Source organism: Canis lupus, chromosome 11 (genome assembly GCF_048164855.1).
Source record: "Canis lupus baileyi chromosome 11, mCanLup2.hap1, whole genome shotgun sequence".
Taxonomy (NCBI): Eukaryota; Metazoa; Chordata; class Mammalia; order Carnivora; family Canidae; genus Canis; species Canis lupus.
In genome coordinates, this window is record NC_132848.1 from 26060994 (window position 1) to 26085398 (window position 24405).

The window sequence follows — 24405 nt, forward strand, 5'->3', positions numbered from 1 at the left end:
CCGTTGTATTAGGGCCTTGCACCGTCCCAGCTAAGCACTCAGTGAACAGTAACTATTGTTTGAAATCACAGGGCTAGGTTCAAAAGCTGGTGCAAACCCAGAAATTACACTCTTTATGAATTGGTAAGGTTGTGGGAATCGTGAGAAAGGCTGTCTAGAGGGCTGGCTCCCTCCTTGGTGGCCAGAGGTTGTGCCATGACTATGGCTCCCCTTCCCCTTTGGGTCTAATGAGAATTTGCACAAGTGCCAGGGTTGGAATCCAGAAATCGGGTCAGCCAGGTTGAGGCCACTGCCACTCCCCTGTGGCCAGCGCTGGGTACATGGGGTCTGGGGGATGAGACAATGGGAGGAGAGCCAGGTTGGGGCTCCCTTGGACCATGATGTGCCCTCTACCCACACCTGGCTTGGGCCAGGACTTGCCTGCATCTTCGGGCCTCAGGAGCCCTGCCTGGTGCCCTGGGTGGGGCCAGCCCCGGAGCACCTCTGCTCTGACATGCTGTCACGGATCACGGCCGGAGCCCATGCTCTATGAGAAGGGGGGCCGGCTTGGAACTTATGGCAGGCGTCACGAGGGTAGACACGCAAGCCTTGTGCCTGAGAAAGCAGCTGTCAGGAAGGGCAGTCTCAAGGAGCCACTCCCACATGCTGGAGTCCACACTTCAGGACGGGCCTGCAAGGTGCCTGTTAGCACAGGGGCAGGCCTGGTGGAGGAGCGGGCGAGGAGCAGGATAGGAACACTGCCCGAGCCAGGAAGAGCACGACTGTAAGCCTGGGGCTCCTCGGCGCTGAGGAAGGGAGGCCAGCTTCTGTGGTGAGGCTGCCGCATCCAGGGCCGAAGGAAGAGGCCGAGGTGAGAAGTAGAAGTGCGTGTTGGTCTCTGAGAGGATGGGCAGGATCGGATCGGCAGAGGTGCCTCCTGGGAACAGCCTTGTCTTCAGCCCCTCAGTGGCCTGGGCCATAAAGGATGGGGCTTTGCAGGGCAGAGTGGGGGGCAAGCGGAAATAGGGTGGTTCTGGGGAGCTGATGGAGCACAGGATCCAGGCGGAGAGGTGGGGTGTGGACCGCAGCCTGCCTGCCTCTGCCGGGCACGTCATGTTGACAGGGGAAGGTCCTCCCCATACCCCTGAGCCTCCCCCCAGCCAGCATGGGGCGCATGTCTCTCTGGTCCCTGTGCCATGTTTTCTGTGCCACCTGGTGCCATTTAACAAGAGAAGTGGCATCACACTCCAGCTGAGGATCTGAGAGCCTTCCAAGTGCCAGGGGAACGTGATGCTGCTCCTGTGCCAGCCGCAGGGAGCTTGGCCGGGGCCCAGGAACCCAGAGGCCGCCTCGGCCCCGCGCAGAGCTGAGCAGCCCCTGCCCGGCAGTGAGCAGGTCTCCAGGCCCGCCACCCCTGCCAGGGAGCGTGGCCACTCTGCACCTGCGGGGCCGGTGACCGGGACCGCCTTTATGCCCAGTGCTGCCTGGTTGGTGCCTGGTGCTGTGGTGGCGGGGAGGGAGCTGGGAGACGCTGCACTTGGCCTTGTGACCTTAGGCACATTAGCTGTCCTCCACCAGCCTCAGTTTCCTTGTCTGTAGGAGGAGGTCGGGCTAGTTTTTTTTTTTTTTTTTTTTTTTTTTTTTAATTTTTATTTATGATAGTCACAGAGAGAGAGAGAGAGAGGCAGAGACATAGGCAGAGGGAGAAGCAGGCTCCATGCACCGGGAGCCTGATGTGGGATTCGATCCTGGGTCTCCAGGATCGCGCCCTGGGCCAAAGGCAGGCGCCAAACCGCTGCGCCACCCAGGGATCCCCCGGGCTAGTTTTTAATGCTTTTCTCCTCAGCTGGTCTCAGGTCCGAGCATAAGCCATTAGTTTAAACAGATGTCAGACTCTCAGGCTGGCCTTGGTCACAAGATGGTCACATTGGGGGCAGTTTTGGGGGTGGGCTAGCTGTGTGGATGGGTGGGCAGCCTGAGGCTCCAGGAGAAGATGCCTTTCTGCTGGATCTGGGAGCTGCTGGGCCCCTGCTGGCTGGGTACTGGGGTGGGCCCTGCCTGTGGGGAGGGGCCGGGCTCGCTCAAGGTCACAGCCTGTTTTGTTCCTTGGGCGACCCCAGGGAACTCACTTCGTAGGAGATGGCCGGGCCTGTGTGTCCTGGCCCCGGTCTAACGCTGTTTCCCGCGCCAGTGAGGAGGGGGCTCTGCAGCCTGGCACCTGTGTCTCCTTCACCCCTCGCTGAGCAGAGGCTGGGGCGGCCTCGGGCTGCGGCTCCGACAGGGCAGCCTGGTCCCGGAGGGGAAGTGATGCAGTGGGAAAGGACCCAGCCTGTGAGTCTCACTGACTTGGGGTCTGTGGCCAACTTGCAGTGTGACCCTGGGCAGCTCACTTCCTGTCTTCCTGTCCCCACAGTCTCTTGAGGTTCTCGTAAGGCTCAGAGAAACCAAAGAGCCTGACGTGCCTGTTGTGCCCGCCCGTGTGTGCCCCGCACAGACCGTCCTGGGGTTGGCTGCCGCTGCGCAGGGGCGTGGCGGGCAGGGTGAGTGCTGGGGAGCTCCTGAGATAAAGGCCCTGCCCCAGCCTGGCCCTCACCTCCCACACCTGGTGCTGGGCCAGGCCTGCCTGACAGACTCCAGCAGAAAGGTCCCCTTCCCACCAGGCACCTGCTGGCTTAACCTCTTTCCCTGGGCCTCCCCTGGACCACAGTCGAGCAGCAGAGAATCCGGGTGGAAAGGCTTCTCGTGCACACCTGGAGGCTCGAGGGGTGGAGGGCGGGGACGATGTAGTGGGTTGTCAGGACCTGCCCAAATCGGAGTCCCACCTGAGTGTGACCCTGTGGACAGACCCTGGGGCCCAACTCTGGGAGGGAGAGAGGGCACGGAGTCCCAGCGCCCCTGACCTGGGCAGGAGGTAGCCTCCCTTGGGGCCACCCTCTTCCATCAGGAGGAATGCCAAGGGCATTCGGGGGTCCCGGGGGCTACTGCTTGGCTATATAATAGCCCTGCAAGGCCAGGCCCAGGGCTCCTGGCACCTGGTCATCCTCTGCTGTGTTAGGCCGCAGGCTCCTTGAGGCCTGGATCTGCCTCCCCGCCTGCTGACCAGGGGGGTTACTCCAGAGATGTGTGTGTGGTGGTAGCAGTGGGGGAAGAGCTCAGGGACTGAGGGGCCGCCTGGCTCGTCCCCGATCCTTCTGAGCCTGCTTTCCTCTCTGTGAAGAGGCAATCACGGTGCCATTTCCCCACAGGTTGAGGCGAGGGGTGTGGGCTCCTGCAGGGCACAGGGCCAGGCAGGCGGTCGGCCCGTGCTGGGCACTGCCGTTTCCTGGGTGACTGTGCCATTCCCTGGGCCTTGGTCCTGGGGGGGTCACTCTCGCCTCCATCCCTCTGTGCCAAGATCTCACCAGGCCTTCCCTGACCCTCGGGCCCTCCCTGACACCCTTCCCTCCTGAATTTTTCTCCCCAGCACTTCTCAGACCCTCACCTACTATATGGTTTCCCCATTTGGATTTTGTCTCTGTCCTTCCCTGCCGTCTCCCCGGAATCTAGAACAGTGCCTGGTGCACAGCAAGTCTCCGTGAGTGAGTGGTGACTGAATGGAGGAGTCTGCTCTGGGTCCGCCTGTGCGTCAGCAGCCTGCAGGGAGACCAGAGCCCAGCCCTTGTCCCCACTGCTGTGGGGTGCCTTGAACGGGGCCTGAGGGAGGTGCAGCCCCTGGGGAGGCTCCCTGCTCTTCCGCCCCCCACCCCAGCCTTCGGCCTAGCCCCCAGGAGGCGCAGACTGTTCCCTGTGGCTGAGACGCTGAGGGTCTGGGGTCTGGGGTCTCCATTCTGATCTCACATAGAAGGCCTGTGTCCCCCATCCCGGGGCCGTGTTCAGACCTGCTGGGGAGCCCTGCCCTGAGGCGTGCTGAACTGTGCACACGTGCATGTGTGTACGTGTGTGTGTATGGGCACATGGTGGGGGCGATGAGGGAGCTTGGGCCTGTGAAAACCTGGACAGGGGTTTTATAACCGCTTCATGGAAGGGGGTCAAGGGGAGAGGGTCTGGGGGCGCTCCAGCCTCACCAGGACTTCGTGTGGATCCTCTGCCTCTCCTGCCCCTGGTCCTGTCCCCACATTCTTCCCGCTGTCCCCCAGTGAGAGGGGCTTCCTCGCAGTGTCCTATTTGCCAGTGCCAAGTACATGAAAAAGGGGTCCCTGCCCTGGGGCCCCTGACCACTCCTGAGACAAAATACAACCAAATAGAAGGAGAGAGCTACGGGGCAGAGGAGGGCAGGGAAGTCCCCAGAGCAGCTCCCACTGTGTGGCCCCTTTGATGAATCACAGAACCTGTTTCCCCCCCAGGCACTTGCCTGACAATTTAAAGGCATGAAACAGGATGGGATGAAAAAGTAAAAAACCAGAACAGGCTCCCTCTGGGGACAGCAGGGAAATGCCCCTCCTTACTCATAGACTTCTGTATTGTTTGAGGGTTTTTTCATGAGAGTGTGTGCAGGTATTACAGAATTACAATTAAAAATGATGTTCACGTAAGGAGTGCGTCCTGGCGCTCCGAGCACTTTCACATCTAGGTCTGGGGAGCGGGGCCTCGGTCTCCCCCGGGAATGCCCCCCACCCTTCCCACCCCCGCTTAGCACCCAGCGTATCCCACCGGCAGCTTCCTCCTTGCCCCCGGCGCCAGCCCCAGCCCCAGGCATGAAGGGCACAGGCCCTATCCTGGCTCCCCCGAAGCTGGGTCATCCCTGGCCCCTCAGAGCCCCTGCCTCACCATCTGGAAACCCGACATCATAGCACCGCCCGTGTTCGGACCATTGGGAGGGTGTTTTGGGGGGAATTTGAGGGACAAAGATCATCAGAGACTCCTTTTCCCCCGAAAGACCCCAAATTAGTTATCTTTGTAAAACACTTCATCAGTGAACGAGAACATGAGAACACCGAGTGACACTCCGTGAGATGGGGTTTCAGCAGCAAAGTCCCTTCTTTCCTACTCAGTACCTTTGAGGTGATGATACCAAAGTGTTTAAAACTATCAGGTTCCGGCCTGGCTCAGTCGGTGGAGCGTGAGACTCTTGATCTCGAGGTTGTGAGTTCAAGCCCCACGTAGGGTGTAGGGATTATTTAAAAAAGTAACATCATAGGGTGCCTGAGTGAGCGAGCATGAGACTCGTGATCCCGGAGTCCTGGGATCGAGTCTCACATCGGGGTCCCCACAGGGAACCTGCTTCTCCCCCTCTGCCCGTGTCTCTGCCTCTCTCTGTGACTCTCATGAATAAATAAATAAAATCTGGGCAGCCCGGGTGGCTCAGCAGTTTAGCGCCGCCTTCAGCCCAGGGCCTGATCCTAGAGACCTGGGATCGAGTCCCACATCGGGCTCCCTGCATGGAGCCTGCTTTTCCCTCTGCCTGTGTCTCTGCCTCTCTCTCTGTGTGTCTCTCATGAATAAATAAACAAAATATATATTAAAATAAAATCTTAAAAAAAGAAATAATAATCTTGACTTCAGAGATGTAACCCCAAATAAGGAATCTGCTGAGGATTTAACCTAACATTTATCACCTTGGTCTGTTGGGGAAATTTTTTTTAACTGTGAAGTCGGGATTCAAGGCCTCCCTCTGCTTCTCATTCAGGAGTCACAAGTGACAAGGTTTGTCCGGGGTCAGGCACCTGCACACACCACCGACGCTAATCGCACACGCCTTTCGCCATGGCCTGTCCCTGACGCGTGCCTTCCTGGGCCCTAGGAGGCCGCGGGTAGATCACCACTCTGCCCCTCTGGCTTGGGCCCCTGAAGGCCGCCTCCCCCGCTTTGTGCTGGAGCAGGTGCAGCTGCCACATAGAAGTGGCTCCTGTAAGTGACCCCAGACCAGCCCCATGGGCCACCCTCTCCCAGGGACACCATCCTCACTCCAGATTCCCACAAGACTCAGTCTGCTCGGCCCAACGGCGGCGTGAGGGTTAACGAGGTGCCTGGCCCCGTGTAAGGGCTCCCAGGCAATACTGGCACCACCAGTGATGGGGGTGGCGATTTGGCCCCCCCTCCTCTCTGGGCTCCCGGCCCCCCCACCCCCTCACCACACACCCACACTCACACCCACACCCACCACCCCAGACCCACTTCTCCTTTGCAGCTGCCCTGACGCCTACACCTTCCTGCCCTGGAGTTGTTGGGCCGTGGGCAGAGGACAGAGAGGCAGTGGGCCAGGGCTCCTGGATGCCGGCCCACCCAGGGGGCTGCTGGAGTCCCTCGAGCCAGAAACCCGGGGCCAGCCTTGCTCCCCTTGCACCACAGCATCACTCTTTGCTCCTAAACAGCTTCTAGATGGTTCCCCTGCTCTGGACCGTGGAGTCCTGTCTCCAACTCCACAGCAGCCAGAGACAGGGTCGCTTCTGCAGCACAGCTCAGAGCATCTCTCCCTGCGCTCTGGTAGGGGCTCCCCAGGGCCCAGGAGCCTGACGCGGAGGCCCAGAGCATCCCTGCCTCCCCTCCTCTGCAGCATCCCCTTGCCTGTCTCCAGACTCAGCTTCCCCCTCTTCCCCCTCTTTGCCTTTGCCCTCGCCAGCGCCAGCTTCTCTGCTGGAAGCGTTCTCTCCCCCCTCGAAGCTGCTGAATCTGCTCCTGCCCCATCCAGGCAGCCCCTGCCTCTGCGCTCCCCAGCCCTGAGCTGGGATGGCCGACCCCATCCCCGCCGAAGCTCTCTGCCAGCCCCTGCAGACGGCAAGGGAGGCAGGAGGGGCCTGTGTGTGTGTCTGAGGCTCAATCTGAGAGACACGGGTGACAGGCCAAACACCAGAGAGTAGAGACAGAAGGGACCCCAGTGAGACTCAGAGGTAGGCAGGCCAGGACACACACAGCCCTGGGACCCATGGGTCTTGGTCTGTCTGTTCATCTATTGATCGGAGTCTCTCCCTCCTGCCTCGGATCTGGGAACTGAGCTGTCTGTCCTCGGGCCCTCGGCCACCGTCTCCCTCCCCCCGCTGTGTCCTCTACTCCAGCCAGAGCTTCCCCACTGTCACCCAAGTCTGACTATGGTGCCGTCTGCTGAAAGCTCTGCGTGGTTCCCTGGCTCCTTAACCCTCAGCCACGAGTCCAGCCCAGCCCCCGGGCCCAGCAGTCTCTGGGCCCCATCTCTGTCCTCTTCCGTCAGTCATGCTCCCCTAGATCTCGCTGGGCAGACACCTTCCCACCATCCCGTCCTTTCCGAAGCCTTCCAGCCCCCTCCATGACTGCTGCCGTGAGGCGCTGTCTCCCCAGCACCCTGGGCACTCAGGAAGCCTTGTGAACCGAACCTGCTCTGCCTGGGAAGGGCTGGAAGGAGCCCCAGAGGGGGACCAGGTGGGGTGAGGAGGACACGGCTGGTGGGGGTTGTCTGGGGCTGTGGGCTGGCCTTGGGGAGCAGGACAGAGGAGGCCACCCAGAGGTCCTGACTGCAGGGGCCCAACCTCTACTGCCCAGGAGCGCGGGGTCTGCGCCCCAGCACAGGGCCCGCCCAGCAGTCGTCTGGAGGTGATGGTTGAGTGGTTGAATGGAGGAACCACAGGTAGAAAGAGAAGGTGTGGGGTGCGGGGCCTTGCGAGTGGTCCCACCCCAGCAGGCAGGAGGGTGGGGCGGGGCCCAGTGGGTGGCGGCCCCTCCCGGTTTCCTCCTCTGGGAGCCGAAGCCAGGCTCAGTCCCCCGCGAGCGAGCGCTGGGCACGGCAGCATGGGCAGCGACAGGAGAGGCGCGCGGGGCCCGCGGGGCAGGGGCGCGCGGGGCAGGGACGGGCCGGTCCCCACGCGCTGCGTCCAGGCCGAGTGCTTTGACCCTCTGGTCCGAAACTGCGTGGCCTGCAAGCTGCTCCGGACGCCAGAACCCAGACCGGGTAAGAGCCGACCCACTCAGCCAGCTGGTCAGCAGGGGTGCAGCCCTGGGAAGGAGGGGGGGCCCCCACCGCGCAACCTGCGGGAGTCGCAGGCCACCCGGGACGGGGGCGGGGGGCGGTGACTGGTTTGATGGGGGGCTGCAAGCGGGGCCTCGTGGGGACCGGCGGTCACCATGTGGCCCTCACCTCTCCCTCTCTTGCCCTTCCCCCGCCCCCCGCCGGCCCTCCCTCCCCTCCCCCGCCCCCCTCCCCGGGCCCAGCCTCGCCTCCCTCCGCCCCTCCCCCTCCCCGGCCGCCCCTCCCCTCCGCCCCCTGCGCCCCCTCCCCGTCCGCCCCGCCAGCAGCCGGGCCCAGCAGCCTGGCGCCCGGGACGGCGCTGCAGCCGCAGGAGTCGGTGGGCCCGGGGGCCGCCGCGGAGGCCGAGGCCGCGCTGCCGCTGCCCGCGCTGCTCTTCGGCGCCCCCGCGCTGCTGGGCCTGGCGCTGGCCCTCGTGCTGCTGGGGCTGCTGGGCTGGAGGTGGCGGCGGCGGCTGCGCGCGGCGGCTCCCCCGGGGGCCCCGGACCCGCGCCCGCGCCCGCACCCGCGCGGTAAGTTCTGCGGGGCGGGGGGCAGGGAGGCGGGGCCGGGGCGCTCGGGAGGGGTGCAGCGGCTCGGGCCGGTTCCCCGGGAGGGACGCAGCCCTGGCCCCGGAGCCGCCGGAGCCCCACACAGGAGGCCGCTTCTCCCTTCCGCCGGCGCTTCCCATCTGCACTTCCTGTCCCGAGGGCCCAGCACAGGCCGCCCTTCCCCATCCCTGCCGGGGCTTGGGGTTTTTCTCAGTCGGGGCGGTCCCTCCACTGAGGCTTCCAGAACAGGGGTGGGGAAAAGCTGTCAGCCTTCCTGACCTTGCCTTCCCTGCGCCCCCTCCCCCAACTAGAGACCCTGGACAATGTCATCATCGTCCCCCCGGGGCCCCTTGATGCGACAGCTCCCGTGTGGCCTCCGGCCGGAGAAGACCCAGCCAACACCCCGCCTGCCCACAGCGTCCCTGTGCCAGCCACAGAGCTGGGCTCCACCGAGCTGGTGACCACCAAGACAGCCGGGCCTGAGCAACAGTAGCGCCGGAGGGGCCAGGAGGTGGCCCCTGTCCTCCCTGTGGGCTGTCAGCCAGCGGCCTGGAGGGTGGACTCAGGTCTTCATCACAGGGGCCACCTGCCCCTCTTCTGGGAACCAGGCTGCTCCTCAGCTAACCCTGCAGAACCACAGACTACAGGCCGGCCACAGGGCTCGGCGGCACAGAGCCTTTGGCTTCAAACCAGACCATCTCTGGCAGCCCTGGAAGGTTGTGGCTGAGCTCCTGTGCTTTTGAGTGGTGGGGGCGCGTCGCGTAGGAGGTTTCTCTTTCAGTGCCAGAAAGCCACCGTAAACCAGAATGAATCTAGGAAGAGGATCAAGTGGGAGGATGCTTAATTTATAGCTGGGTGTTGTATTTCTTTAATACTTGCTCTCAGAGTTGTCCCGCTTTTAACTGAGGCGAATGGCAACCACAAGTAACCAACTGACTGGTTTGCTTCAGGATCTAATACAAGATGATTTGATTTTAACAAGTAGCCTGGGTTGTGCTAATTCTCAGGTATCTGTACCCGAGGGTCAACCCTGAGCTTGGCCCAATCTTCTAGGACCTGCGATGCCATTTTCACCCTCGTAGCAGCTCCCAGAGCCCCAGGCTTGCGCTTGGGAGGAAGTCTGGAGCTCCTCTGGGGCTGAACTGCGCACTCACGCTGGAGGCACACTGCCAGGCATCTCTGTCAGAGGCCACCTGGAGTCCCAGCTGCCTTCAAGGCACACTCAGCTGTACTCAGGGAAAGGCCCAGGATCCTCCAGAGGCTCCTTTGTTCAGAGGCCAGAGCAGGCCTGTGGCCTTGAACCAGCCTGACCTGACATCCTTTGAGCTCCCTCTCTGTATGGCCTGCACTCCTCAAGCACTAGGTCCCAAGTGCCGTGGTCACTTGGCCATTCTCTGCCAGCCCCTGGGGTCACCCATCATCCTGGTGGATTTGGTCCTCTGACAACAGCACCCCTTGCTCTCAGAATTCGGGCGAGACCATCTCCTCCAGTGGGCCACGCCGTACTCGGTCAGGCGCTGCCTCTCCTGCTGGCCCTCCTACACGGAGTTAGAACCTCCTGACCCGGACACTCCTTGGAACGTGTTGTAGTTTAGCACTCTCAGGAGAAGCACGGACTAGGAGTCAGAAGATGGAGTTTGGGGTACCATTAGGGCCTTGGCCATGTGCTGTTCCATGCGTCAGCTGCCTTCTGCCCACCTGTCCCTGACCTGCCCTTCCCGCCCCCCCTTCTCAGCCTAGAAGATGGTCTGGAGCCCCCAAATCCTGACACCCACATTTAAGTCTCCCCAGCCACCCTGTCCCTGAATGCATCCCAGGTGCCCCTCCCCCCGAGCTGCCAGGTGGCTGGGGCAAGGTCAGGTGGCCAGGCCTGTAGGCAGGAGGGTGGGAAGCAGGCCCAGGATGGGCCAGACATCCACTCCCCTTTGTCTCAGGACTGGGGAGTCTGGGCTGTTCCTGGCCCCTCCATCTCCAACTCACCTTTTCCACCACAGCCGCAGGCTGGGCCCTGGAGGTACAAATGGGTAAAACCCCTCTGGGGTCCAGACATGCAAACCTCTGGCCCCACTATGTCCCAGCCAAACCCCAGCTTCCCCTCTAGTCTCGGTTTCCATTTTTGAAAAGTTGTTGTGGGGGGGAGAGGTTGGATGCAAAGCGCTCCTCCAGGCCTGTGGCCCTCAGAGGAGAAGGACTTGAAAGAACCTTGAAGAAGCCTTGTCTCCACTCCCCCATTTTACAGACGAGGAGACTGAGCCCCAGGGAGGGAGAAGGCTCGGCATCATTGCTGTCCAGCAAATAACAGAAGGGTTCTCCCTTGGGGAAGAACCAGGAGCAGAGTGGGGGAAGATGTGGGCAAGAAGAGGGTCCCCGGGAAAGGACCCTACCACTCAGGGGCCTCCAGTCCCTGGTTCTCTGTCCTAATTAGCTTTCTAAGGAGACTTCATGAGGTTACTGCATTTGATCTTAGTGACAGCACCTGGAGGAGGGGCATGGGCATTTGTTTTTGTTTTTGGGTTTTTTTTTTTTTTTTTTTTTTAAGATTTTATTTACCCATTTCAGACAGAGACAGAGACAGAGAGGACGAGCAGGGGGAGGGGCAGAGGAAGAGATGAGGGGAAGCCCATTCTGCTGAGCAGGGAGCCTGAGGACCACCACTGGGTGGGGTGGAGCCCGAGATCCTGACCTGAGCCCAAGTCAGACGCTTCACCGCCAGAGCCACCCAGGCGTCCCTTGTTTGCTTTTAAAAAAGTTTTCTTTTATTACAAAAAAATCGAGACATATATTTTATAGGCACTTTGGAAAGTTCAGGGCAGTAACCTAGGGTAGAGCCCATGGAGAAATGACCCATGACGCAGTGACATCAGGCCCCTGAGACATGGGTTCCATGTAATCGTATCTATCCCACACATATAAATTCGTATCTTGGCTATCATATCTGGTGAGTTTTCTCTTGTCTTTATTTATTTATTAATTTTTTTTTTTAGATCTTATTTATTTATTCATAAGAGACACAGAAAGAGAGGCAGAGACACAGGCAGAGGGAGAAACAGGCTCCCTGCGGGGAGTCCGATGTGGGACTCAACCCCTGGATGGGGATCACCCCCTGAGTGAAAGGCAGCCGCTCAACCGCTGAGCCACCCGGGCGTCCCCTCTCTTGTCTATAAACCCTTTGCCAACAAGGTTTTCAACATTTGCAAAGCTTTCCCCTTGAGCATTTGGTTGTTTTGGTGTTTGCTGTTGTAGTTGAGGCAGCAGCATCTCGTTGACATAAATCTTTGCCTGGGACTTTTTTTTTTTATGGCCCCCGTCAGTTGAATTGATGTCCTGAAAATCTAGACTAGTTCAAGTCCATGAACAGGGATTAGATGTCCCATTTTGCAGATAGGAACACAGAGGCCTAGAAGGTGAAAGAATCTGGCCCAAACTATGATATGCCGCGGTGGAGCTGAGCCAAACAGAGGCTCGTGCCCCTGCCCTGAGTGCCTGTGCAGAAGGCCAGTGGCCCTGGTGCCCTCCTTGGGAGCAAGCGACTCCAGGGATTGACTCCAGGCTTTACTCCTTGCTTTCATCACTACTCAAAGATTTCTCTGCCCAACCGGTCTCCTTTTGCTGTAAAAAGGACCCAAGATAGACTTTGGAAGAGCTGCCTGTTGGGGTGGGAGCTAAGAGAAGCAGCTCCCCCTCACCCACATCTGTGTTTCTGGCCCGTTTTTTTCCTGAAGGAGGGTCTGGTTTCCCTGAGGTCCCCAGGGCCCGGGCAGGTGGAGGCGGAGCTGGCTCAAGTCTCAGTTCCTCCTGGGGCTTCCTGCAGGCACCTTTCACTTCCTGCCCAGCAGCCCTTGGCTCCAGGCTCAGGGTGGGGGTGGGGAGGCCCAGCTGGGGAGGCCAGGGAGGAAAGACCTGACCTCTCACCTCTGGCTGTCTCAGCCCTTCCCTTCAGGAGCTGATGGCATCTCTCCGTGAGCCTGTCTCCTCATCTTCAAAATGGAGCCCAAGGGCCAACGAGCTTTCTGAGACTAAAGAGGTCATGTGGCAAGTAGGGTCTTCACCCTGGAGGGCCCCCATCTCCTTTCCCTGGGATGCAGACACTTCCTGCCTGGAGTCACCAACCATGAGAAATTCCTCTGGAAAGTGAGTTTCCCAGAGCTGGTCTGAGGCTCTGGACTCAGCACTTCCCATTCCTACCACTCATCCATGTGCTGCCCCATTGATCACACCAGAGTCGAACACACCTGCTCTGTGCCAGGGCCATTCTGGGCAATGCTTGGAGGTCAGTCTCAGGCCCTGCCATTAGGTCTAGTCCGGTGGGAGAGATGGAGCAGGACACGATGACAGGACAGGGTGATGATCCCTGCCAGGGCCAGGGGATGCTCCAAGCAGGTTGACTGATCCAGCATCTAGGGAGTGCTTTGGATAGTAGGAAGTATATGCCCTGAGTCTTGCCCAGTTTCCCTACTGGAATGGAGCAGAGAATTCCTGGTCCAGGGCACTGTGTGTAAAGGTGCAGAGAAGAGGCTGCAGAAGGGTCAAGAAGCAGAGCTCAGGTGGGGAGCTGGAGAGTCAGATACCTTGGCCTGGGAGTGCCAGGTGAGGCTGCATCAGAACTTGGCCTGTGCTCATGCCTGCCCCTTGGCACATGGGGGCACTGTCCTCAGGGAACCCCGGGTGCTTCTCCAGCCCCTCTGACTACCCTCTGGTCGCAGGGTGGGAATTCAGTCCATTTGCTCTCTTCTGGGTGGCTCAGGCCACATTCCTCCTCACTCAGAGCTGAAATCTGACCTCTCGGGTTCCCTGGGTGGCTCAGTGGTTTGGCGCCTGCCTTTGGCCCAGGGTGTGATCCTGGAGTCCCGATCGAGTCCCGCGTCAGGCTCCCTGTATGGAGCCTGCTTCTCCTTCTGCCTGTGTCTCTGCCTCTCTCTATCATGAATAAATAAATAAAATCTTAAAAAAAAAGAAAAAAAGAAATCTGACCTCTCTCCAATTTGTGCCTGCCCCCCAGATGCCTGGGGTGACCCCGAGGGTGGAGGTGGGGGTGGGGGAGGAACGACTGCCCAGGGTCCCGCAGAGGGCGGGTTGGGGAGGAGCCGGGAAGACGCGGGTGCCCCTGTCCCCGGGGTCTGTAGAGCGCAGGCAACGCTGCAGGGGTCCCGGGGCCAGAGGGCCTCTGAACCTCTCCTCCCTCCCCTGGGCTGCAGAGAATCTGGGACCCAGAAGATGACTCCGGGGCAGGCGAAAGTCTTATCTCCGCAGCTTCTGCGGTCAGCCCAGCTGGTGGCACCTAGACCTGCGGCCGCCGAGCGCCGGGGACAGGGGCTGCGGGACGGAGGGGGCGGGGCGGGGGGCGGGGCCAGGGACTGGGGCGCCGGAGGGCCCCTAGCCTCGGGGGAGGGGAGAGGAGCGGGGCCGCGGCGAGCAGAAGCGCGGGTTCAAGGCCGAGGGGCGAGGAGAAAGGGCTGCACCTGGCGAGCGGCGGGGCCAAGATCACCAGGACCCTCTCCAAACCCTGGATGCAGGGCATGGCCCCGGCTTTGGATCGAAGTGTCTGTGTCGAGGGGTGCAACACTGCCGGCCCCTCTCCTGGCTGCGGGCTCGGAGCCGATCTCAGAATTGTGTCCAGGGGCGGGCAGGCTGCGGGACAGGGAGGACTTGTTCCGGTGGGTGGACCGCGCTGTGTGGCCTCTGCTGAGCCCTGTCCTCTCTGAATCTATTCCTGTCGTTGGGACTCAGTGGCCAGCTCCAGATTTGCATGTTCACTGGGGCCTCTGCAGGGTCCAGAAGGGAGAGACTCTGGGGGGTAACCAGCGATTTCCAGGGGTGATGTTGGCTGGGCGACTCCTTGAGGCCGGGGAAGGGCTCGCAGGGGAGAGGGTGAGCAAGGACCTCGGACTGGAGGCTGAGCCCCAGCTCCCCTGCACCTCTTTCCCCCCATCCTGCTCCCCCTCGACCTCAGCCTGGGCGCCCCCTCCCTCCCACAGGCAGCTGGAGCCTGAGTCACAAGCTGCTCTCAGGAAGACAAAGGAGCCATGGGCCCTCCCCTCCCGACCCCCTCCCTCCCGGTACAGGCATAGGCATCTGTGCTATCTGTGCTAGCAGGGAGTCCAGAGCTCTCTAGAATCTCTGCTTTTTGGGTAACCCTCCATCATGGAAGAAATGGAAGCAAAATGGGCCTGGGAATGTGACCTTGGAGGCGTGCGGATGGTACCCATGGTGGCAATCACCATCTCAGCAGCCGGGTCAAAAAGGTGCAAGCAGCTCATCTTGCAAATGAGAAAAGAGGCCAAGAAAGGTTGTGGGTCCTATTAGAGCAGGAATTCCAACCCACCTTAGTCTGGCTCCAAAGGGAAGGATAAGTAGGTGCCGTCAGTGTGAGGGGCTGGAAGGGCGTTCCAGGAGCGGAGAGCCTGCGCAAGGCCTGGGAGCTCAGGGAGGAGGCGGGACGCATTAGGCCTCCTCTATCGTCTATCGGAGCCTAGGAACACTTCCCTGGGCCCTGGGCTGGGATCCTCCAGCTGCTCTCTCTCTTTATACTAAACTGGCCGGAAGGAGGTTTGGGACTCCGCACAGGTTCCAAGCCAGACCTTGGTCCTTCCTGGGTGTGTGCCAGTTACAGCAAGTCATTTCTGCTCACTGGGGCCTGGGTTTGTCTCTAGGAAATCCCAAGTTCCCTGGCCCAGGGCTGGACAGACTGGTCACTGGCCCACAGTCTAAAATGGGAACATTGAGGCCTGCCTCGAGCTTTCCTGAATGTCCATGACCTCTCAGGACCCGGAGCCTTGCACAGCCAGAGCTGGGCACCAGGCGAGGGCTCAGCTGTGAGGGGAGAACATGTGTGCACAGGCGCATCCACACCGACACACATGTGATGTGCGCACACATGTCCATGGTGGAAGGAAGACTCTCATGATCATGCAAGCCCCAGACATGCACTCGAGCTCACAGTCGTGAGCACACTTAGACAGCCTCGCACTCAAGCTGCCAGCGCTCAGAGCTGGGGGCGGGGCGGGTGCCCTTCAGGCACATAAATGCGGCTCCTCTGCCCTCCCCGTGGGGCTTGCTGCAGATGCCAGGGGTTATTTTAAGCTTGGATCAATGGGCGATTTTTGGTGACACAGGGTGTGTGGGGGGGTGGCAGGCAGAGGAGACAAGAGGCAGGTGCTCTGGTGCCTTGCTGTGGAGAGAGACCCCAGGGTCCGAGGAGGGCAGTTGGGCAAAGGGGTCACTCCTCAGCTGCACTGCTCCATTTCTAGATCACCTTGCCCAGCAAATGGCCAGACACCTGAAGGGCAGTGCCAGCTGAATGAATAGCCAAATCCCAGGGCTGAGTCAGCCAGCAGAGGCCTGTCTCTGCATTTGAACCCCCCTCCCCAGCCCCAGGCTGTGTGTTAATATTGAGAGGGCGGTAAGTGCCTGGGATAGGCCTGCCAGATGTGGGCATCTGTGGTTGCTGGCTGACCACCGAACCAGACTGAGATAGAGAGGAAGCCATTGGTGTGTGGAGGAGCTGGAGGCTGGACATCAGTCCTGGGGGTGGGGGGCTGGAATCCAGCCCCCAGCTCCTGCACTGGGCAAATATATATGGGCCCCGATGGCAGCGACAGGGGGTGGAAGCTCAGTGGAGCACCCAATGACGCCAGGACAGTGGGGTGAGAGAAGGGTCCAGGGAAGGGACATAACTCAGGGAAGAACATTGGGAGCTCAGGGCCCGGTAGGGTCACCCTACCTGAGAAGGGGCCACAGTCCTGGGAGGATGTGGGGCAGAAACAAGCCTGCTTAAACCTAGTGCGCAGCAATAGGGGAGGAAGGCGGAAGAAGCAGTCACCCTCAGGGTCCCAGTAACCAGGAGGGCAGTTTAGCAGGGCACGGTGGGGGCGCTGATACAAATCAGACAGTTGGTGCCATGGAGTCCTTTCTGGGACTACCCCACCCCACCCCACCCCGAGGAAGCAGGAATGAGTGCTCCAGAAAATAGAGCGACTAAATTCTAAACCGAATAATAAATGGAAAGTCTGATGGCAAAAAGTAAACCAGGCACTAAGAAACAGTATGTAAAGTGGGGCATATTTTAGCCTGTTGTCCCTGGTGATGGGATTAAGGCAATTTCATCTCATTGCTTTGCTCATCTATTTTCTTTGTCTCTAAAATTGCAGTAAAGGCTTCTAATGGGGTAGGGTCTTGGGACTGGATCCGAAGAGTTGCCGGTGGAGGAGGAGGGGGAGGCTACCTCCGGAGGAATGACCCTGAGGGGGAGGGCCTCTCAGCACTGAGACCTGAAAGGTGCCCGTCAGCCCCTCATCTCGGCAACACAGGGACTTGATCCTCCTTTACATGTAAATCCTCCCTCTTGCTCCCTCCACTTCCTCCATTTTAATAAGCTGATCCCAGTCTCCGAGGGAAGACCCGACGCAAAGGGGAGCAGGAAGGAGCCCAAATTCTTTATTTTACAAAAACTAGAGACTAAAGTCACTTCATTTGTTCATTCAGCAGATAGGACGCCGTGTGGGAGCACTGGGGAGAAGTGGACACTCCCCTGGCTCCCCTGGAGCTCCCATCCGGACGGTGGGGGGCATCATACTGGCCTCTGCCTCCTGAAAGGGATTATGAATCTGCCCTCCCCTCCCCCTCAAGAGTTTTTGATGTTAAGAAGAGAAACAGGCAGAGGGAAGCAAGGTGCCCGGTTCGGCCACATCTTCCAGTTAAATCTAGCTTCGAAACCCCAGAGAACAGCTCCGCACTGGGTGCACGGACCGTTCCACCTTCCGCCCCTCCTCCCGGGGCCGAGAGGGGACCCGAGCGTCCTGGGGGGCGGGGCGAGGGTCGGCGGATGGCCCCGCCCCCTGGCCCGGCCCCGCCCCCTCGCCCCAGTCCGGGTCCAGCCGGATCTCCTCCCCCTACGCCTGGGGTAGCGAGGACCCCCCGGGAGGACGCGGCCCAGGCCATGCCCATCGCCGCAGAAGTGGGGACACCTCAGGGCCCCAGGCCGGGGTCCACGGGCTTCTGGGACCCGGGCGCGCGCCTCGGGGCTAACGCAGCGCTCGGGGCGGCGCGGAGACGGCCGGCGCTTGGCCTCCGGCAGCGGCTCCGCGCGCGGGTCTCCTTCCCATTTGAGAGGCGGGAAAATCGAGGCGCAGAGAGGCCGAAGGGCCTGCCACCTGTCCCGCTTCTGTGTCGGCCAGAACTGACGGAGAGGACGGGAGGGGGCAGGGCGGGGGGCGGCAGCGACCCTCCGGGGCCTCGCGGTGCCCGGAGTCCCCGCACCTGTAAGGCAGAGGCGCACTCGCGCCCGCCTGTGTCCGAAGTCACAGCCCTGAGAGCCGGGGCCCGAAGGCCCTGGGGCTCCCCGTTTGAGGGGTGGCTTGGGGAGGCCTTCGGAGAGGGTCCCCGGCGGGGCGCCCCCTCCCTCCCCTGGCGGCGGCCGCGCTCCTCCCCCGGCCCTGCCTCCCGCCCGCCCGCCCTCCTCCCCCCGCTCCCTCCCTCCCCCGCCCGCCCGAGCCGCGCCGAGCCCCAGCCGCAGCCAGAGCGCGGGCAGCGCCGAGCGGGCGCGGGAAGGCAGCGGTGTCGGGCGGCCCGCCGCCCCCGCTAGGCCCGGGCCACGCACACCCGCCGGCCGGGGAGAGGCCGGGGGGCGCGCGGGCGAGGACTGGCCGCCCGGCCCGGGGCGTCCCGGGGTGAGGACGGCCGGCTGGGGTCCGAGGCAGCGCCGGCGGAGGACGCGCCCCCCGGAGGTGCGGCCCCGCGAGCCTCGGGCCGGGCTCCCCACCGCCCGCCCTGCGGCCCGGGAGGAGGGCGACGGCCGAGGAGGCGTGCGCGGGGCCGGCGCGGTCGGTGGGGGCTGGCGGGGCCGGCGCGGAGGCCGGGCGGCGGGGAGCCGCGGCGCGCAGCCATGCGCGGGGCGCTGTAGCCGAAGGCGCGGGCCCGATGGAGCGGGCCGGGGCGCCGGGGCTGCGCGGCGGCGGCGGCGGCGGGGGGGGCGGGGGCGGGGGCGGGGGCGGCCCGCCGGGGCTCCGGCTCGCGCTCGGGCTGGCGCTGCTGCTGGCGCGGCCGCCGTCGGGCCGCGCGGGGGCCCCCGAGGCGCAGGAGCCCGCGGCGCCCGCCACGGCGGCCCCGGCCGGGGGCGACCGCTGCCGCGGCTACTACGACGTGATGGGCCAGTGGGACCCGCCCTTCAACTGCAGCTCGGGCGCCTACAGCTTCTGCTGCGGCACGTGCGGCTACCGCTTCTGCTGCCACGACGGGCCGCGGCGCCTCGACCAGAGCCGCTGCTCCAACTACGACACGCCGGCCTGGGTGCAGACGGGCCGGCCACCCGCGCGCGCCCGCGACGCCACCGCGCCCCGGGACCCGGGCCGCGAGCGCAGCCACACGGCCGTCTACGCGGTGTGCGGCGTCGCTGCGCTGCTCGTGCTGGCCGGCATCGGGGCGCGCCTGGGCCTGGAGAGGGCGCACAGCCCGCGCGCGCGGCGCACGGTGACCAGGTGAGCGCGCCGGCCGGGCCGGGCCGGGCCGGGCCGGGATCCCCCCCACCCCGCCGCCTGGACAGCCCTCCCCGGCCCGTGGGCGCCCCCCTCGCCATCCTTCATCCTCCCCCGCCCCGCCCCGCCCCGTCCGCGAACTCTGGTCCTGTCCGCAGCCCCCTCCTGGTTTTTCCTTCCCATCTCTGTCTCCAGGCCCGTTACTCCCCCCACCCCCACTTCGTGGAGGGAGACAGCTGATACCGTCTCCCCTTGACCTTCCGGAGGGAGCTGGGTGCTGAGCCGCCCTCCCCCGCGGCTCCCTCCTCCTCCGGAGTGGGCGGGAGGGCACAGAGGCCGCACCCAGGAAAGGTCGGAGCCCACTAGCGGGGGGTGGGGGCGTGCGCTGATGTAGTGTTGGGCGTCTTGGGCCCCAGAGTAGGGTAGAGGAGGGAAGGGGCTTTTTCTGTAGCTCCCCTCCTGCTTCTTTCCCCACTTCCCTTCCACCCCATCCCCATAGCTGTGACTCAGGCCTGACCTTCTTTCCCTGGGGATAAGGCCTCCCCCACACGCCCCATTCAATACACCCCCCCATTCCAGGCAAGGGACAGGGTCTCTCCCTGTGTAGGAAGGCACTGGAAATGTGGGGGACACAGATTCATTGTTGCCGAGGCCAGGTGCTAGCTGAGCCTGAGCTTTGTGTTAAGTGGGGTCTTAGCTAGAATGACGACTCTGGGATCCTGTGTCCTCACCCTGGAACTCTCACCCACACCCCCACACTCATGCCCACATGCTTTGGGGCCTGTGCCTTCCTCACTTACCCAGGTCTGTGCTCCCTGGGGTGTGGGACAGGCTGGTTTTTAGAGGTGACAATGATAGAGAGAAGCCCCCATGCCTGGGTGGGCCTGCGTAGGCCAGGTATGGATGCTTCCGCCTCCTAGTCTTCAGGGGCACAGGATGAGGGTTTCCTTGGCTCCGCGCAGCACCCCCGTCTCCCAGACCACTTAACTTACTGTGTCCCGGCAGCCACAAGGTGGAACTGGGATTGGACCCCTGACCTCAGCCACTGTGCTGCTGCCTTGGCGATGTGGAGGCTCTGGTCCTGAGCCCTGGGTGCTGTGGGGGCAGGTCCTGAGCTTGAGTCCTTCATGTCCGGCAAAGAGAAGACAGGACATGTCCTTGACTAGAGTGAGGGCAGCAGGAGCTGAGAGCCGTGATGGTGTAGAGGGGGCGGCCGGGGCAGCCTAGCTGATACATTCACCTAGGGCCCTCTTCATCTGCAAGGGACGGGGAAGCAGGTCTGGTGATGCTTCTGGAAGAGCTGGCCCACCCATGATGTGCTGTGTGGCCTAGGCCAGTCCCTTCCTCTGTCTGGGCTTCAGCTCCCACATGCCCTCTTTTTTTTCTCCTCTGGGGAGATCTGAAGCCCCACTTAGGCTCATGTGTGGGTGTGTGCTGAACCCCTGTTCTCACTCTGTTGAGATGATGGTCAGCTCCCCAAGCTCACAGGGCTTGGAGGGGAGCTGGATCTGTCCCTTGAGAAGTTTGTGCAGAGGCATGAAAATTACTCAGGTGTTCGGGATCGATGGCAGAGGAGCGCAGAGCTGAGAACACAGGGGCGGGCAGCGGAGGGCTGGGGACCAGAGGTGCAGCTCGGGCAGGTGTGTGTGTGTGTGTGGGGGGGGACACACGACTTCCCGACCCTGCCACATTGCAGCCAAACTGCACCTACCCCAGAGGGTCCCCGTGCTTCCTCCTGCTTCAGCCACTGAGGCCCCAGCCCCCTGAAGGAGGGAGGATCAAACTGCCCCAGAAGAAAATCAGAGATTCTGGGCACCAAAGGCAGCTGGGCGGAAAGGCTGGGACTGGCTGTCAGCAGGGAAGGCTCAGTCAGACGCTGTCACACCTGGGTGGGGCTGGGTGTCCCGGTACCCAGGAGGCTACCCAGGAGGCGGCTGCCCAAGGTCACGTAGTCTTTGGTGCTGGGCTGCCAAGGCGGGATCTCCTGGCTCCTCCCTCCTTTCTCGTCTGTCTGTCCTCCCCTCTGCGACCATGTGGCAGCTTTGTGCCAGCGGAAGCCTCTGCTGCAGGAAGGGAGTTAGGTAGGCAGGTAAAGAAGGCTTCCTGGAAGAGGAGGGACTCTGGTGGGGTGTGAATGAGTAGGAGTTTTGTGGAAGGAGATGGAGGAAGGTCGTCGGCACAGAAAACAGCAGAAGCAAGGAGCCTGAGACGCTTGCAGAGCTCTCACTGGGAGAGGAGGCTCAACTCAGAAGGTCTTAGGGATTCTGAAGAGTCTTTGAAAAACAAGGTAGCCCAGGTGACAGGGGACCCATAGCATTTCCTGACCTGCTCTGGAAGTGGCCATGTTGGGGAAAGGAGATGTGGAAACCTGATGTGTAAGATCAACTGCAGGGCAGAGAGGAGGCCCAGGGAGGTTGAAAGAGTGACGGAGCGGTGGTGGCCGGCATTAGCTAGGCCGAGGGCGGGCCAGTGGGGAAGCAGGAGGTTGGGAGGACTGCCTCTCATCACTCTTTCCCCACAGGACACTCACAGAACTTCTAAAGCAGCCGGACTCCCAGGAGCCACTGCCTCCACCTCTGGGCCCACCTCTGGGTAGCTGTGTCCAGGTGCAGATGAGTGATGGCCCCCCCCGGGGCTCCCCCAACCACACAGGTGTGTAAGCGGGCACAGCGGCCTATGTCGGCCTATGTCACGGGCCTCCCTTGTCTTGCTGTGGGCCCGAGACCAGGGGAAGTGGGGCGCTGAGGGGCAAGAGGCTCTTGGCTGTTTCGAAATTTTAAGGAGCTGCCTGCCTCTGCAGGTGTGTGAGTGTGGGTGGGGCAAGCTGGTCAGCTCCCCGTGGTAAAGAGGGACCCTCCAAGGTGTCCTGCAACTTCCAGGCACAGGGATGCGGTGAGGAAGGAAGGTTCCAGGTTCAGGGATCCTTGGCTCAGGCTGTGGTTCTAGGCCTTGGCTCAGCAGTGCCCTGGGGGCTGCCTGGCACCAGCCTGTGGATTCCATGGGGTCTTTTTAAACTCCAGGCTGGAGTCTCCCTCTTGGCCTCTTGCTGGTGAGGCAGGCTTCACAGCAACTTCCCCTCCTCTCCCCTCTGCGGGTTGGAATTCTCAAACCTTAACTGTCTCCTGAGAAGCAGGTCCTGGGACTCCGTGCCTGGCCCAAGCTGGACAGGCTGGGAGCCATCCCTTAGGCTAGCAGCCACTCAGGGCTGGCTGCTATTATTCAGGTTATTCTGAGCCAGGCAGGCCCTGCCCCAGGCCCTGGAGAGTCTGTCAAGAAGGTGGTTTGGGCTCCCTCTCCTCCAAGCAGCCCTCCCACAGGCTCTCCTTGAAGTGCCGGTGGGGAGAGGACAGTGAAGAGGTGGTGGTGCAGGTGGAGAGTGTCCGCGGGTCTGCAGGCCGGGTCTCATTTCCCCTTCCCCTGCTCCAGACAGGAAGCGCCCCAACAACATGCCCCTGGGGTCAGCGACCCCCGGCCCCCAGCGTGGCCCCAGGCTGCAGGGCGGGGGCAGCATGACGCTGCAGCCCTATGCCAAGTATGCCACCCTCAAGGCCGCAGCGCTCAAGGTCGCAGGTGAGTGGCCAGAGAGCCCCGTGCCCCGAGGGGAGTGGGGAGCGCCGCACCCAGAATATCCAAGCTCCTAGGTTACAGGGCTCGGGGTCCCGATTCCAGTTCCACAGCTCCCACCCTTGTGGGCCAGCGCTCCGGCCAACTTCTGTGTCGTGCCTATGCAGCCAGTGGCACACCGGTCCCAGCCTGGCTGTCAGAGCCCAGGCCCTGCCCCCGCCCCCCGCCCCCGGGCCTGACCTCGCTCCCCGCGCCCTCACTGTCCCCGCAGAAGCCACCCCACAGGACTTCTACCAGCGTTTCCCCACGGCGGAAGCTGCCCCGCTGACCCTCCCGGCGCGGGCCCCGCGGCCCCGCGAGGACTTGCCTGCGCTGCTCGACGCCTGCCCCTGGGCCCCGCCGGGCTACGCGCCCCCCGCCGGCCTTGCCCCGTCGGGCCACTACAAGGCCTGGGTCGTCGGCCGCCAGCCCCGGCCCACCCCCCGTGGCCACCCGGCGGCTCAGGCCTCCCAGGCCTCCCCGGGGCCCCAGAGGCCCGGCCACGCGCCCCGGCGCCAGTTCAGCGTGGAGAAGCTGCCTGAAGCCTTCAGCCCGCAGCCCCCTGCCCTTTATGGCAGCGCCGGCCGCGGGCCCCGGCACCTGAGCACTAACAGCAAAGCCGAGGTCACCGTGTGAAGACGGGGCGCCGGTGCTTCTGGGGGCCCTCGCCTGCCTGGGGGGGCGCGGGCCGTGGAAGGCCAGCCTGCCCTTATGCCTGCCCCAGTGTACTGGGGCCTGGGAGCCTGCAGAGCTAAGGGGCCCACTGGGGAAGGCCAGGGGTTCCGATCTCCGGCCCTCGCCCGGGTTCCTCATGTAAATAAAGCCTTTTGTGGGGCTCCCATCCCTGAGAATAAAGGAGCCCTGGCTTGGCCCTGAGAGGCACTGATGGTGGAGGCGTTGGTCATTGACTGGACAGACGGCAGTACGGGCAGAGGGCACAGCATGTGCAAGAGCAAAGGACTGCTCCTGAGAGCTGCCAGGCAGGTGTCCTGGGAGCCGGGGAGAAGTGGCTGGAGAGGGTAGTCAGGGTCGATTGCCAAGCTTAATGTCCCACACCAGTGGGAGCCATGGGAGAGGGGGCAGTTGGGAGGCCCCCTGGGAGGGTCTGTGCCCCTTACCGGAGATGAGCCCCCTCCAGCCAGTCACTCTACATCTTGAGTTGGTTGAGCCCGGCTCATCCTCATTGACATAATCTGGCCCTGAGCCGGCACCTGGCTTGCAGGCCACTTGGCCAGCTTGGTCCAGGGCCGCCCCCCTAATGGGTGTGGGCGGTGGGCCAAGTGGACAGCTGGTGCTCAGGATGGGGGAGCCTCCTCCCAGTAGCTGCTCTGGGAGCAAAGAGAATGGGGATGCTGGACACGGAGCCTTGGCAGTGCCCCACTGGGGGTGCTCGCACATGCTCGGCACTGCCAGTGCTCCCCCTCCCCGCCAGGCCGGCTCCGGGTACCTAGCTGTGTCTCAGGGCATTGCCAGCAGCCTGGGTGTATTGAGTTTCTTTATGCCAGGGACAGTTGGGGAGGTTGAGGTCTGGGTTATGCCCTTCACTGTGTGGCATCAACGAAGCCGCCCAGTTGGCCCTCAGTTTCCCTCCCGTGTGCCCTGGGCATGGTATATACTGTTTTACTAACCGCAGCCACCATCTGTTGCTGCTTTCATTTAATTCTTACAAAAGCCCGGTGGGTGTGTTCCTTTACAGATGAGGAAATTGAGGTTTAGAGACCTAAGTAACTTACCAAGGTCACCCAGGTGATTAACTTAGGACTCTTCTGTCTTCTGTGACTGAATCGATGCATGGCAGGCAGGGCGGTCTGGGGACAGGAAAGGTAGTATGAAGGCATGTGCCGGGGGGTGGGGTGGTGGTGGTGCTCCTGAGGCACATGCAGTCTCAGAC

General features: G+C 62.3%; 2 protein-coding genes across 3 annotated transcripts; both read left to right on the plus strand.

The window, feature by feature from the left end:
• Positions 1 to 104: 104 nt before the first annotated feature.
• Positions 105 to 9426, plus strand: TNFRSF13C (TNF receptor superfamily member 13C). 2 transcript variants are annotated; one of them, XM_072843728.1, is made up of 3 exons: positions 105 to 7837; positions 8179 to 8424; positions 8754 to 9426. In XM_072843728.1, exons 1-3 carry the CDS (start codon positions 7486 to 7488, stop codon positions 8933 to 8935), a joined length of 780 nt encoding a protein of 259 aa, XP_072699829.1. In that variant the 5' UTR covers positions 105 to 7485; the 3' UTR covers positions 8936 to 9426. The 2 variants fall into 2 exon arrangements, with proteins under 2 accessions (XP_072699829.1, XP_072699830.1); XM_072843729.1 differs by having other exon boundaries at positions 8182 to 8424.
• An 8931-nt stretch (positions 9427 to 18357) lies between these two features.
• Positions 18358 to 23396, plus strand: SHISA8 (shisa family member 8). Its single transcript, XM_072842666.1, has 4 exons — positions 18358 to 18914; positions 21433 to 21563; positions 22338 to 22481; positions 22747 to 23396. Exons 1-4 carry the CDS (start codon positions 18358 to 18360, stop codon positions 23148 to 23150), a joined length of 1236 nt encoding a protein of 411 aa, XP_072698767.1. The 3' UTR covers positions 23151 to 23396.
• Positions 23397 to 24405: the final 1009 nt, after the last annotated feature.

Excerpts from the sequence above, each read along its gene's own strand:
- TNFRSF13C (XM_072843728.1), top strand. The coding sequence starts at position 7,486 with ATGGTTGAGTGGTTGAATGGAGGAACCACAGGTAGAAAGAGAAGGTGT. Across the intron at positions 7,838-8,178 it reads GACGCCAGAACCCAGACCGG|CAGCCGGGCCCAGCAGCCTG; the intron begins GTAAGAGCCGAC and ends CCGCCCCGCCAG. Across the intron at positions 8,425-8,753 it reads CCCGCGCCCGCACCCGCGCG|AGACCCTGGACAATGTCATC; the intron begins GTAAGTTCTGCG and ends TCCCCCAACTAG.
- SHISA8 (XM_072842666.1), top strand. The coding sequence starts at position 18,358 with ATGGAGCGGGCCGGGGCGCCGGGGCTGCGCGGCGGCGGCGGCGGCGGG. Across the intron at positions 18,915-21,432 it reads GCGCGGCGCACGGTGACCAG|GACACTCACAGAACTTCTAA; the intron begins GTGAGCGCGCCG and ends CTTTCCCCACAG. Across the intron at positions 22,482-22,746 it reads CGCAGCGCTCAAGGTCGCAG|AAGCCACCCCACAGGACTTC; the intron begins GTGAGTGGCCAG and ends CTGTCCCCGCAG.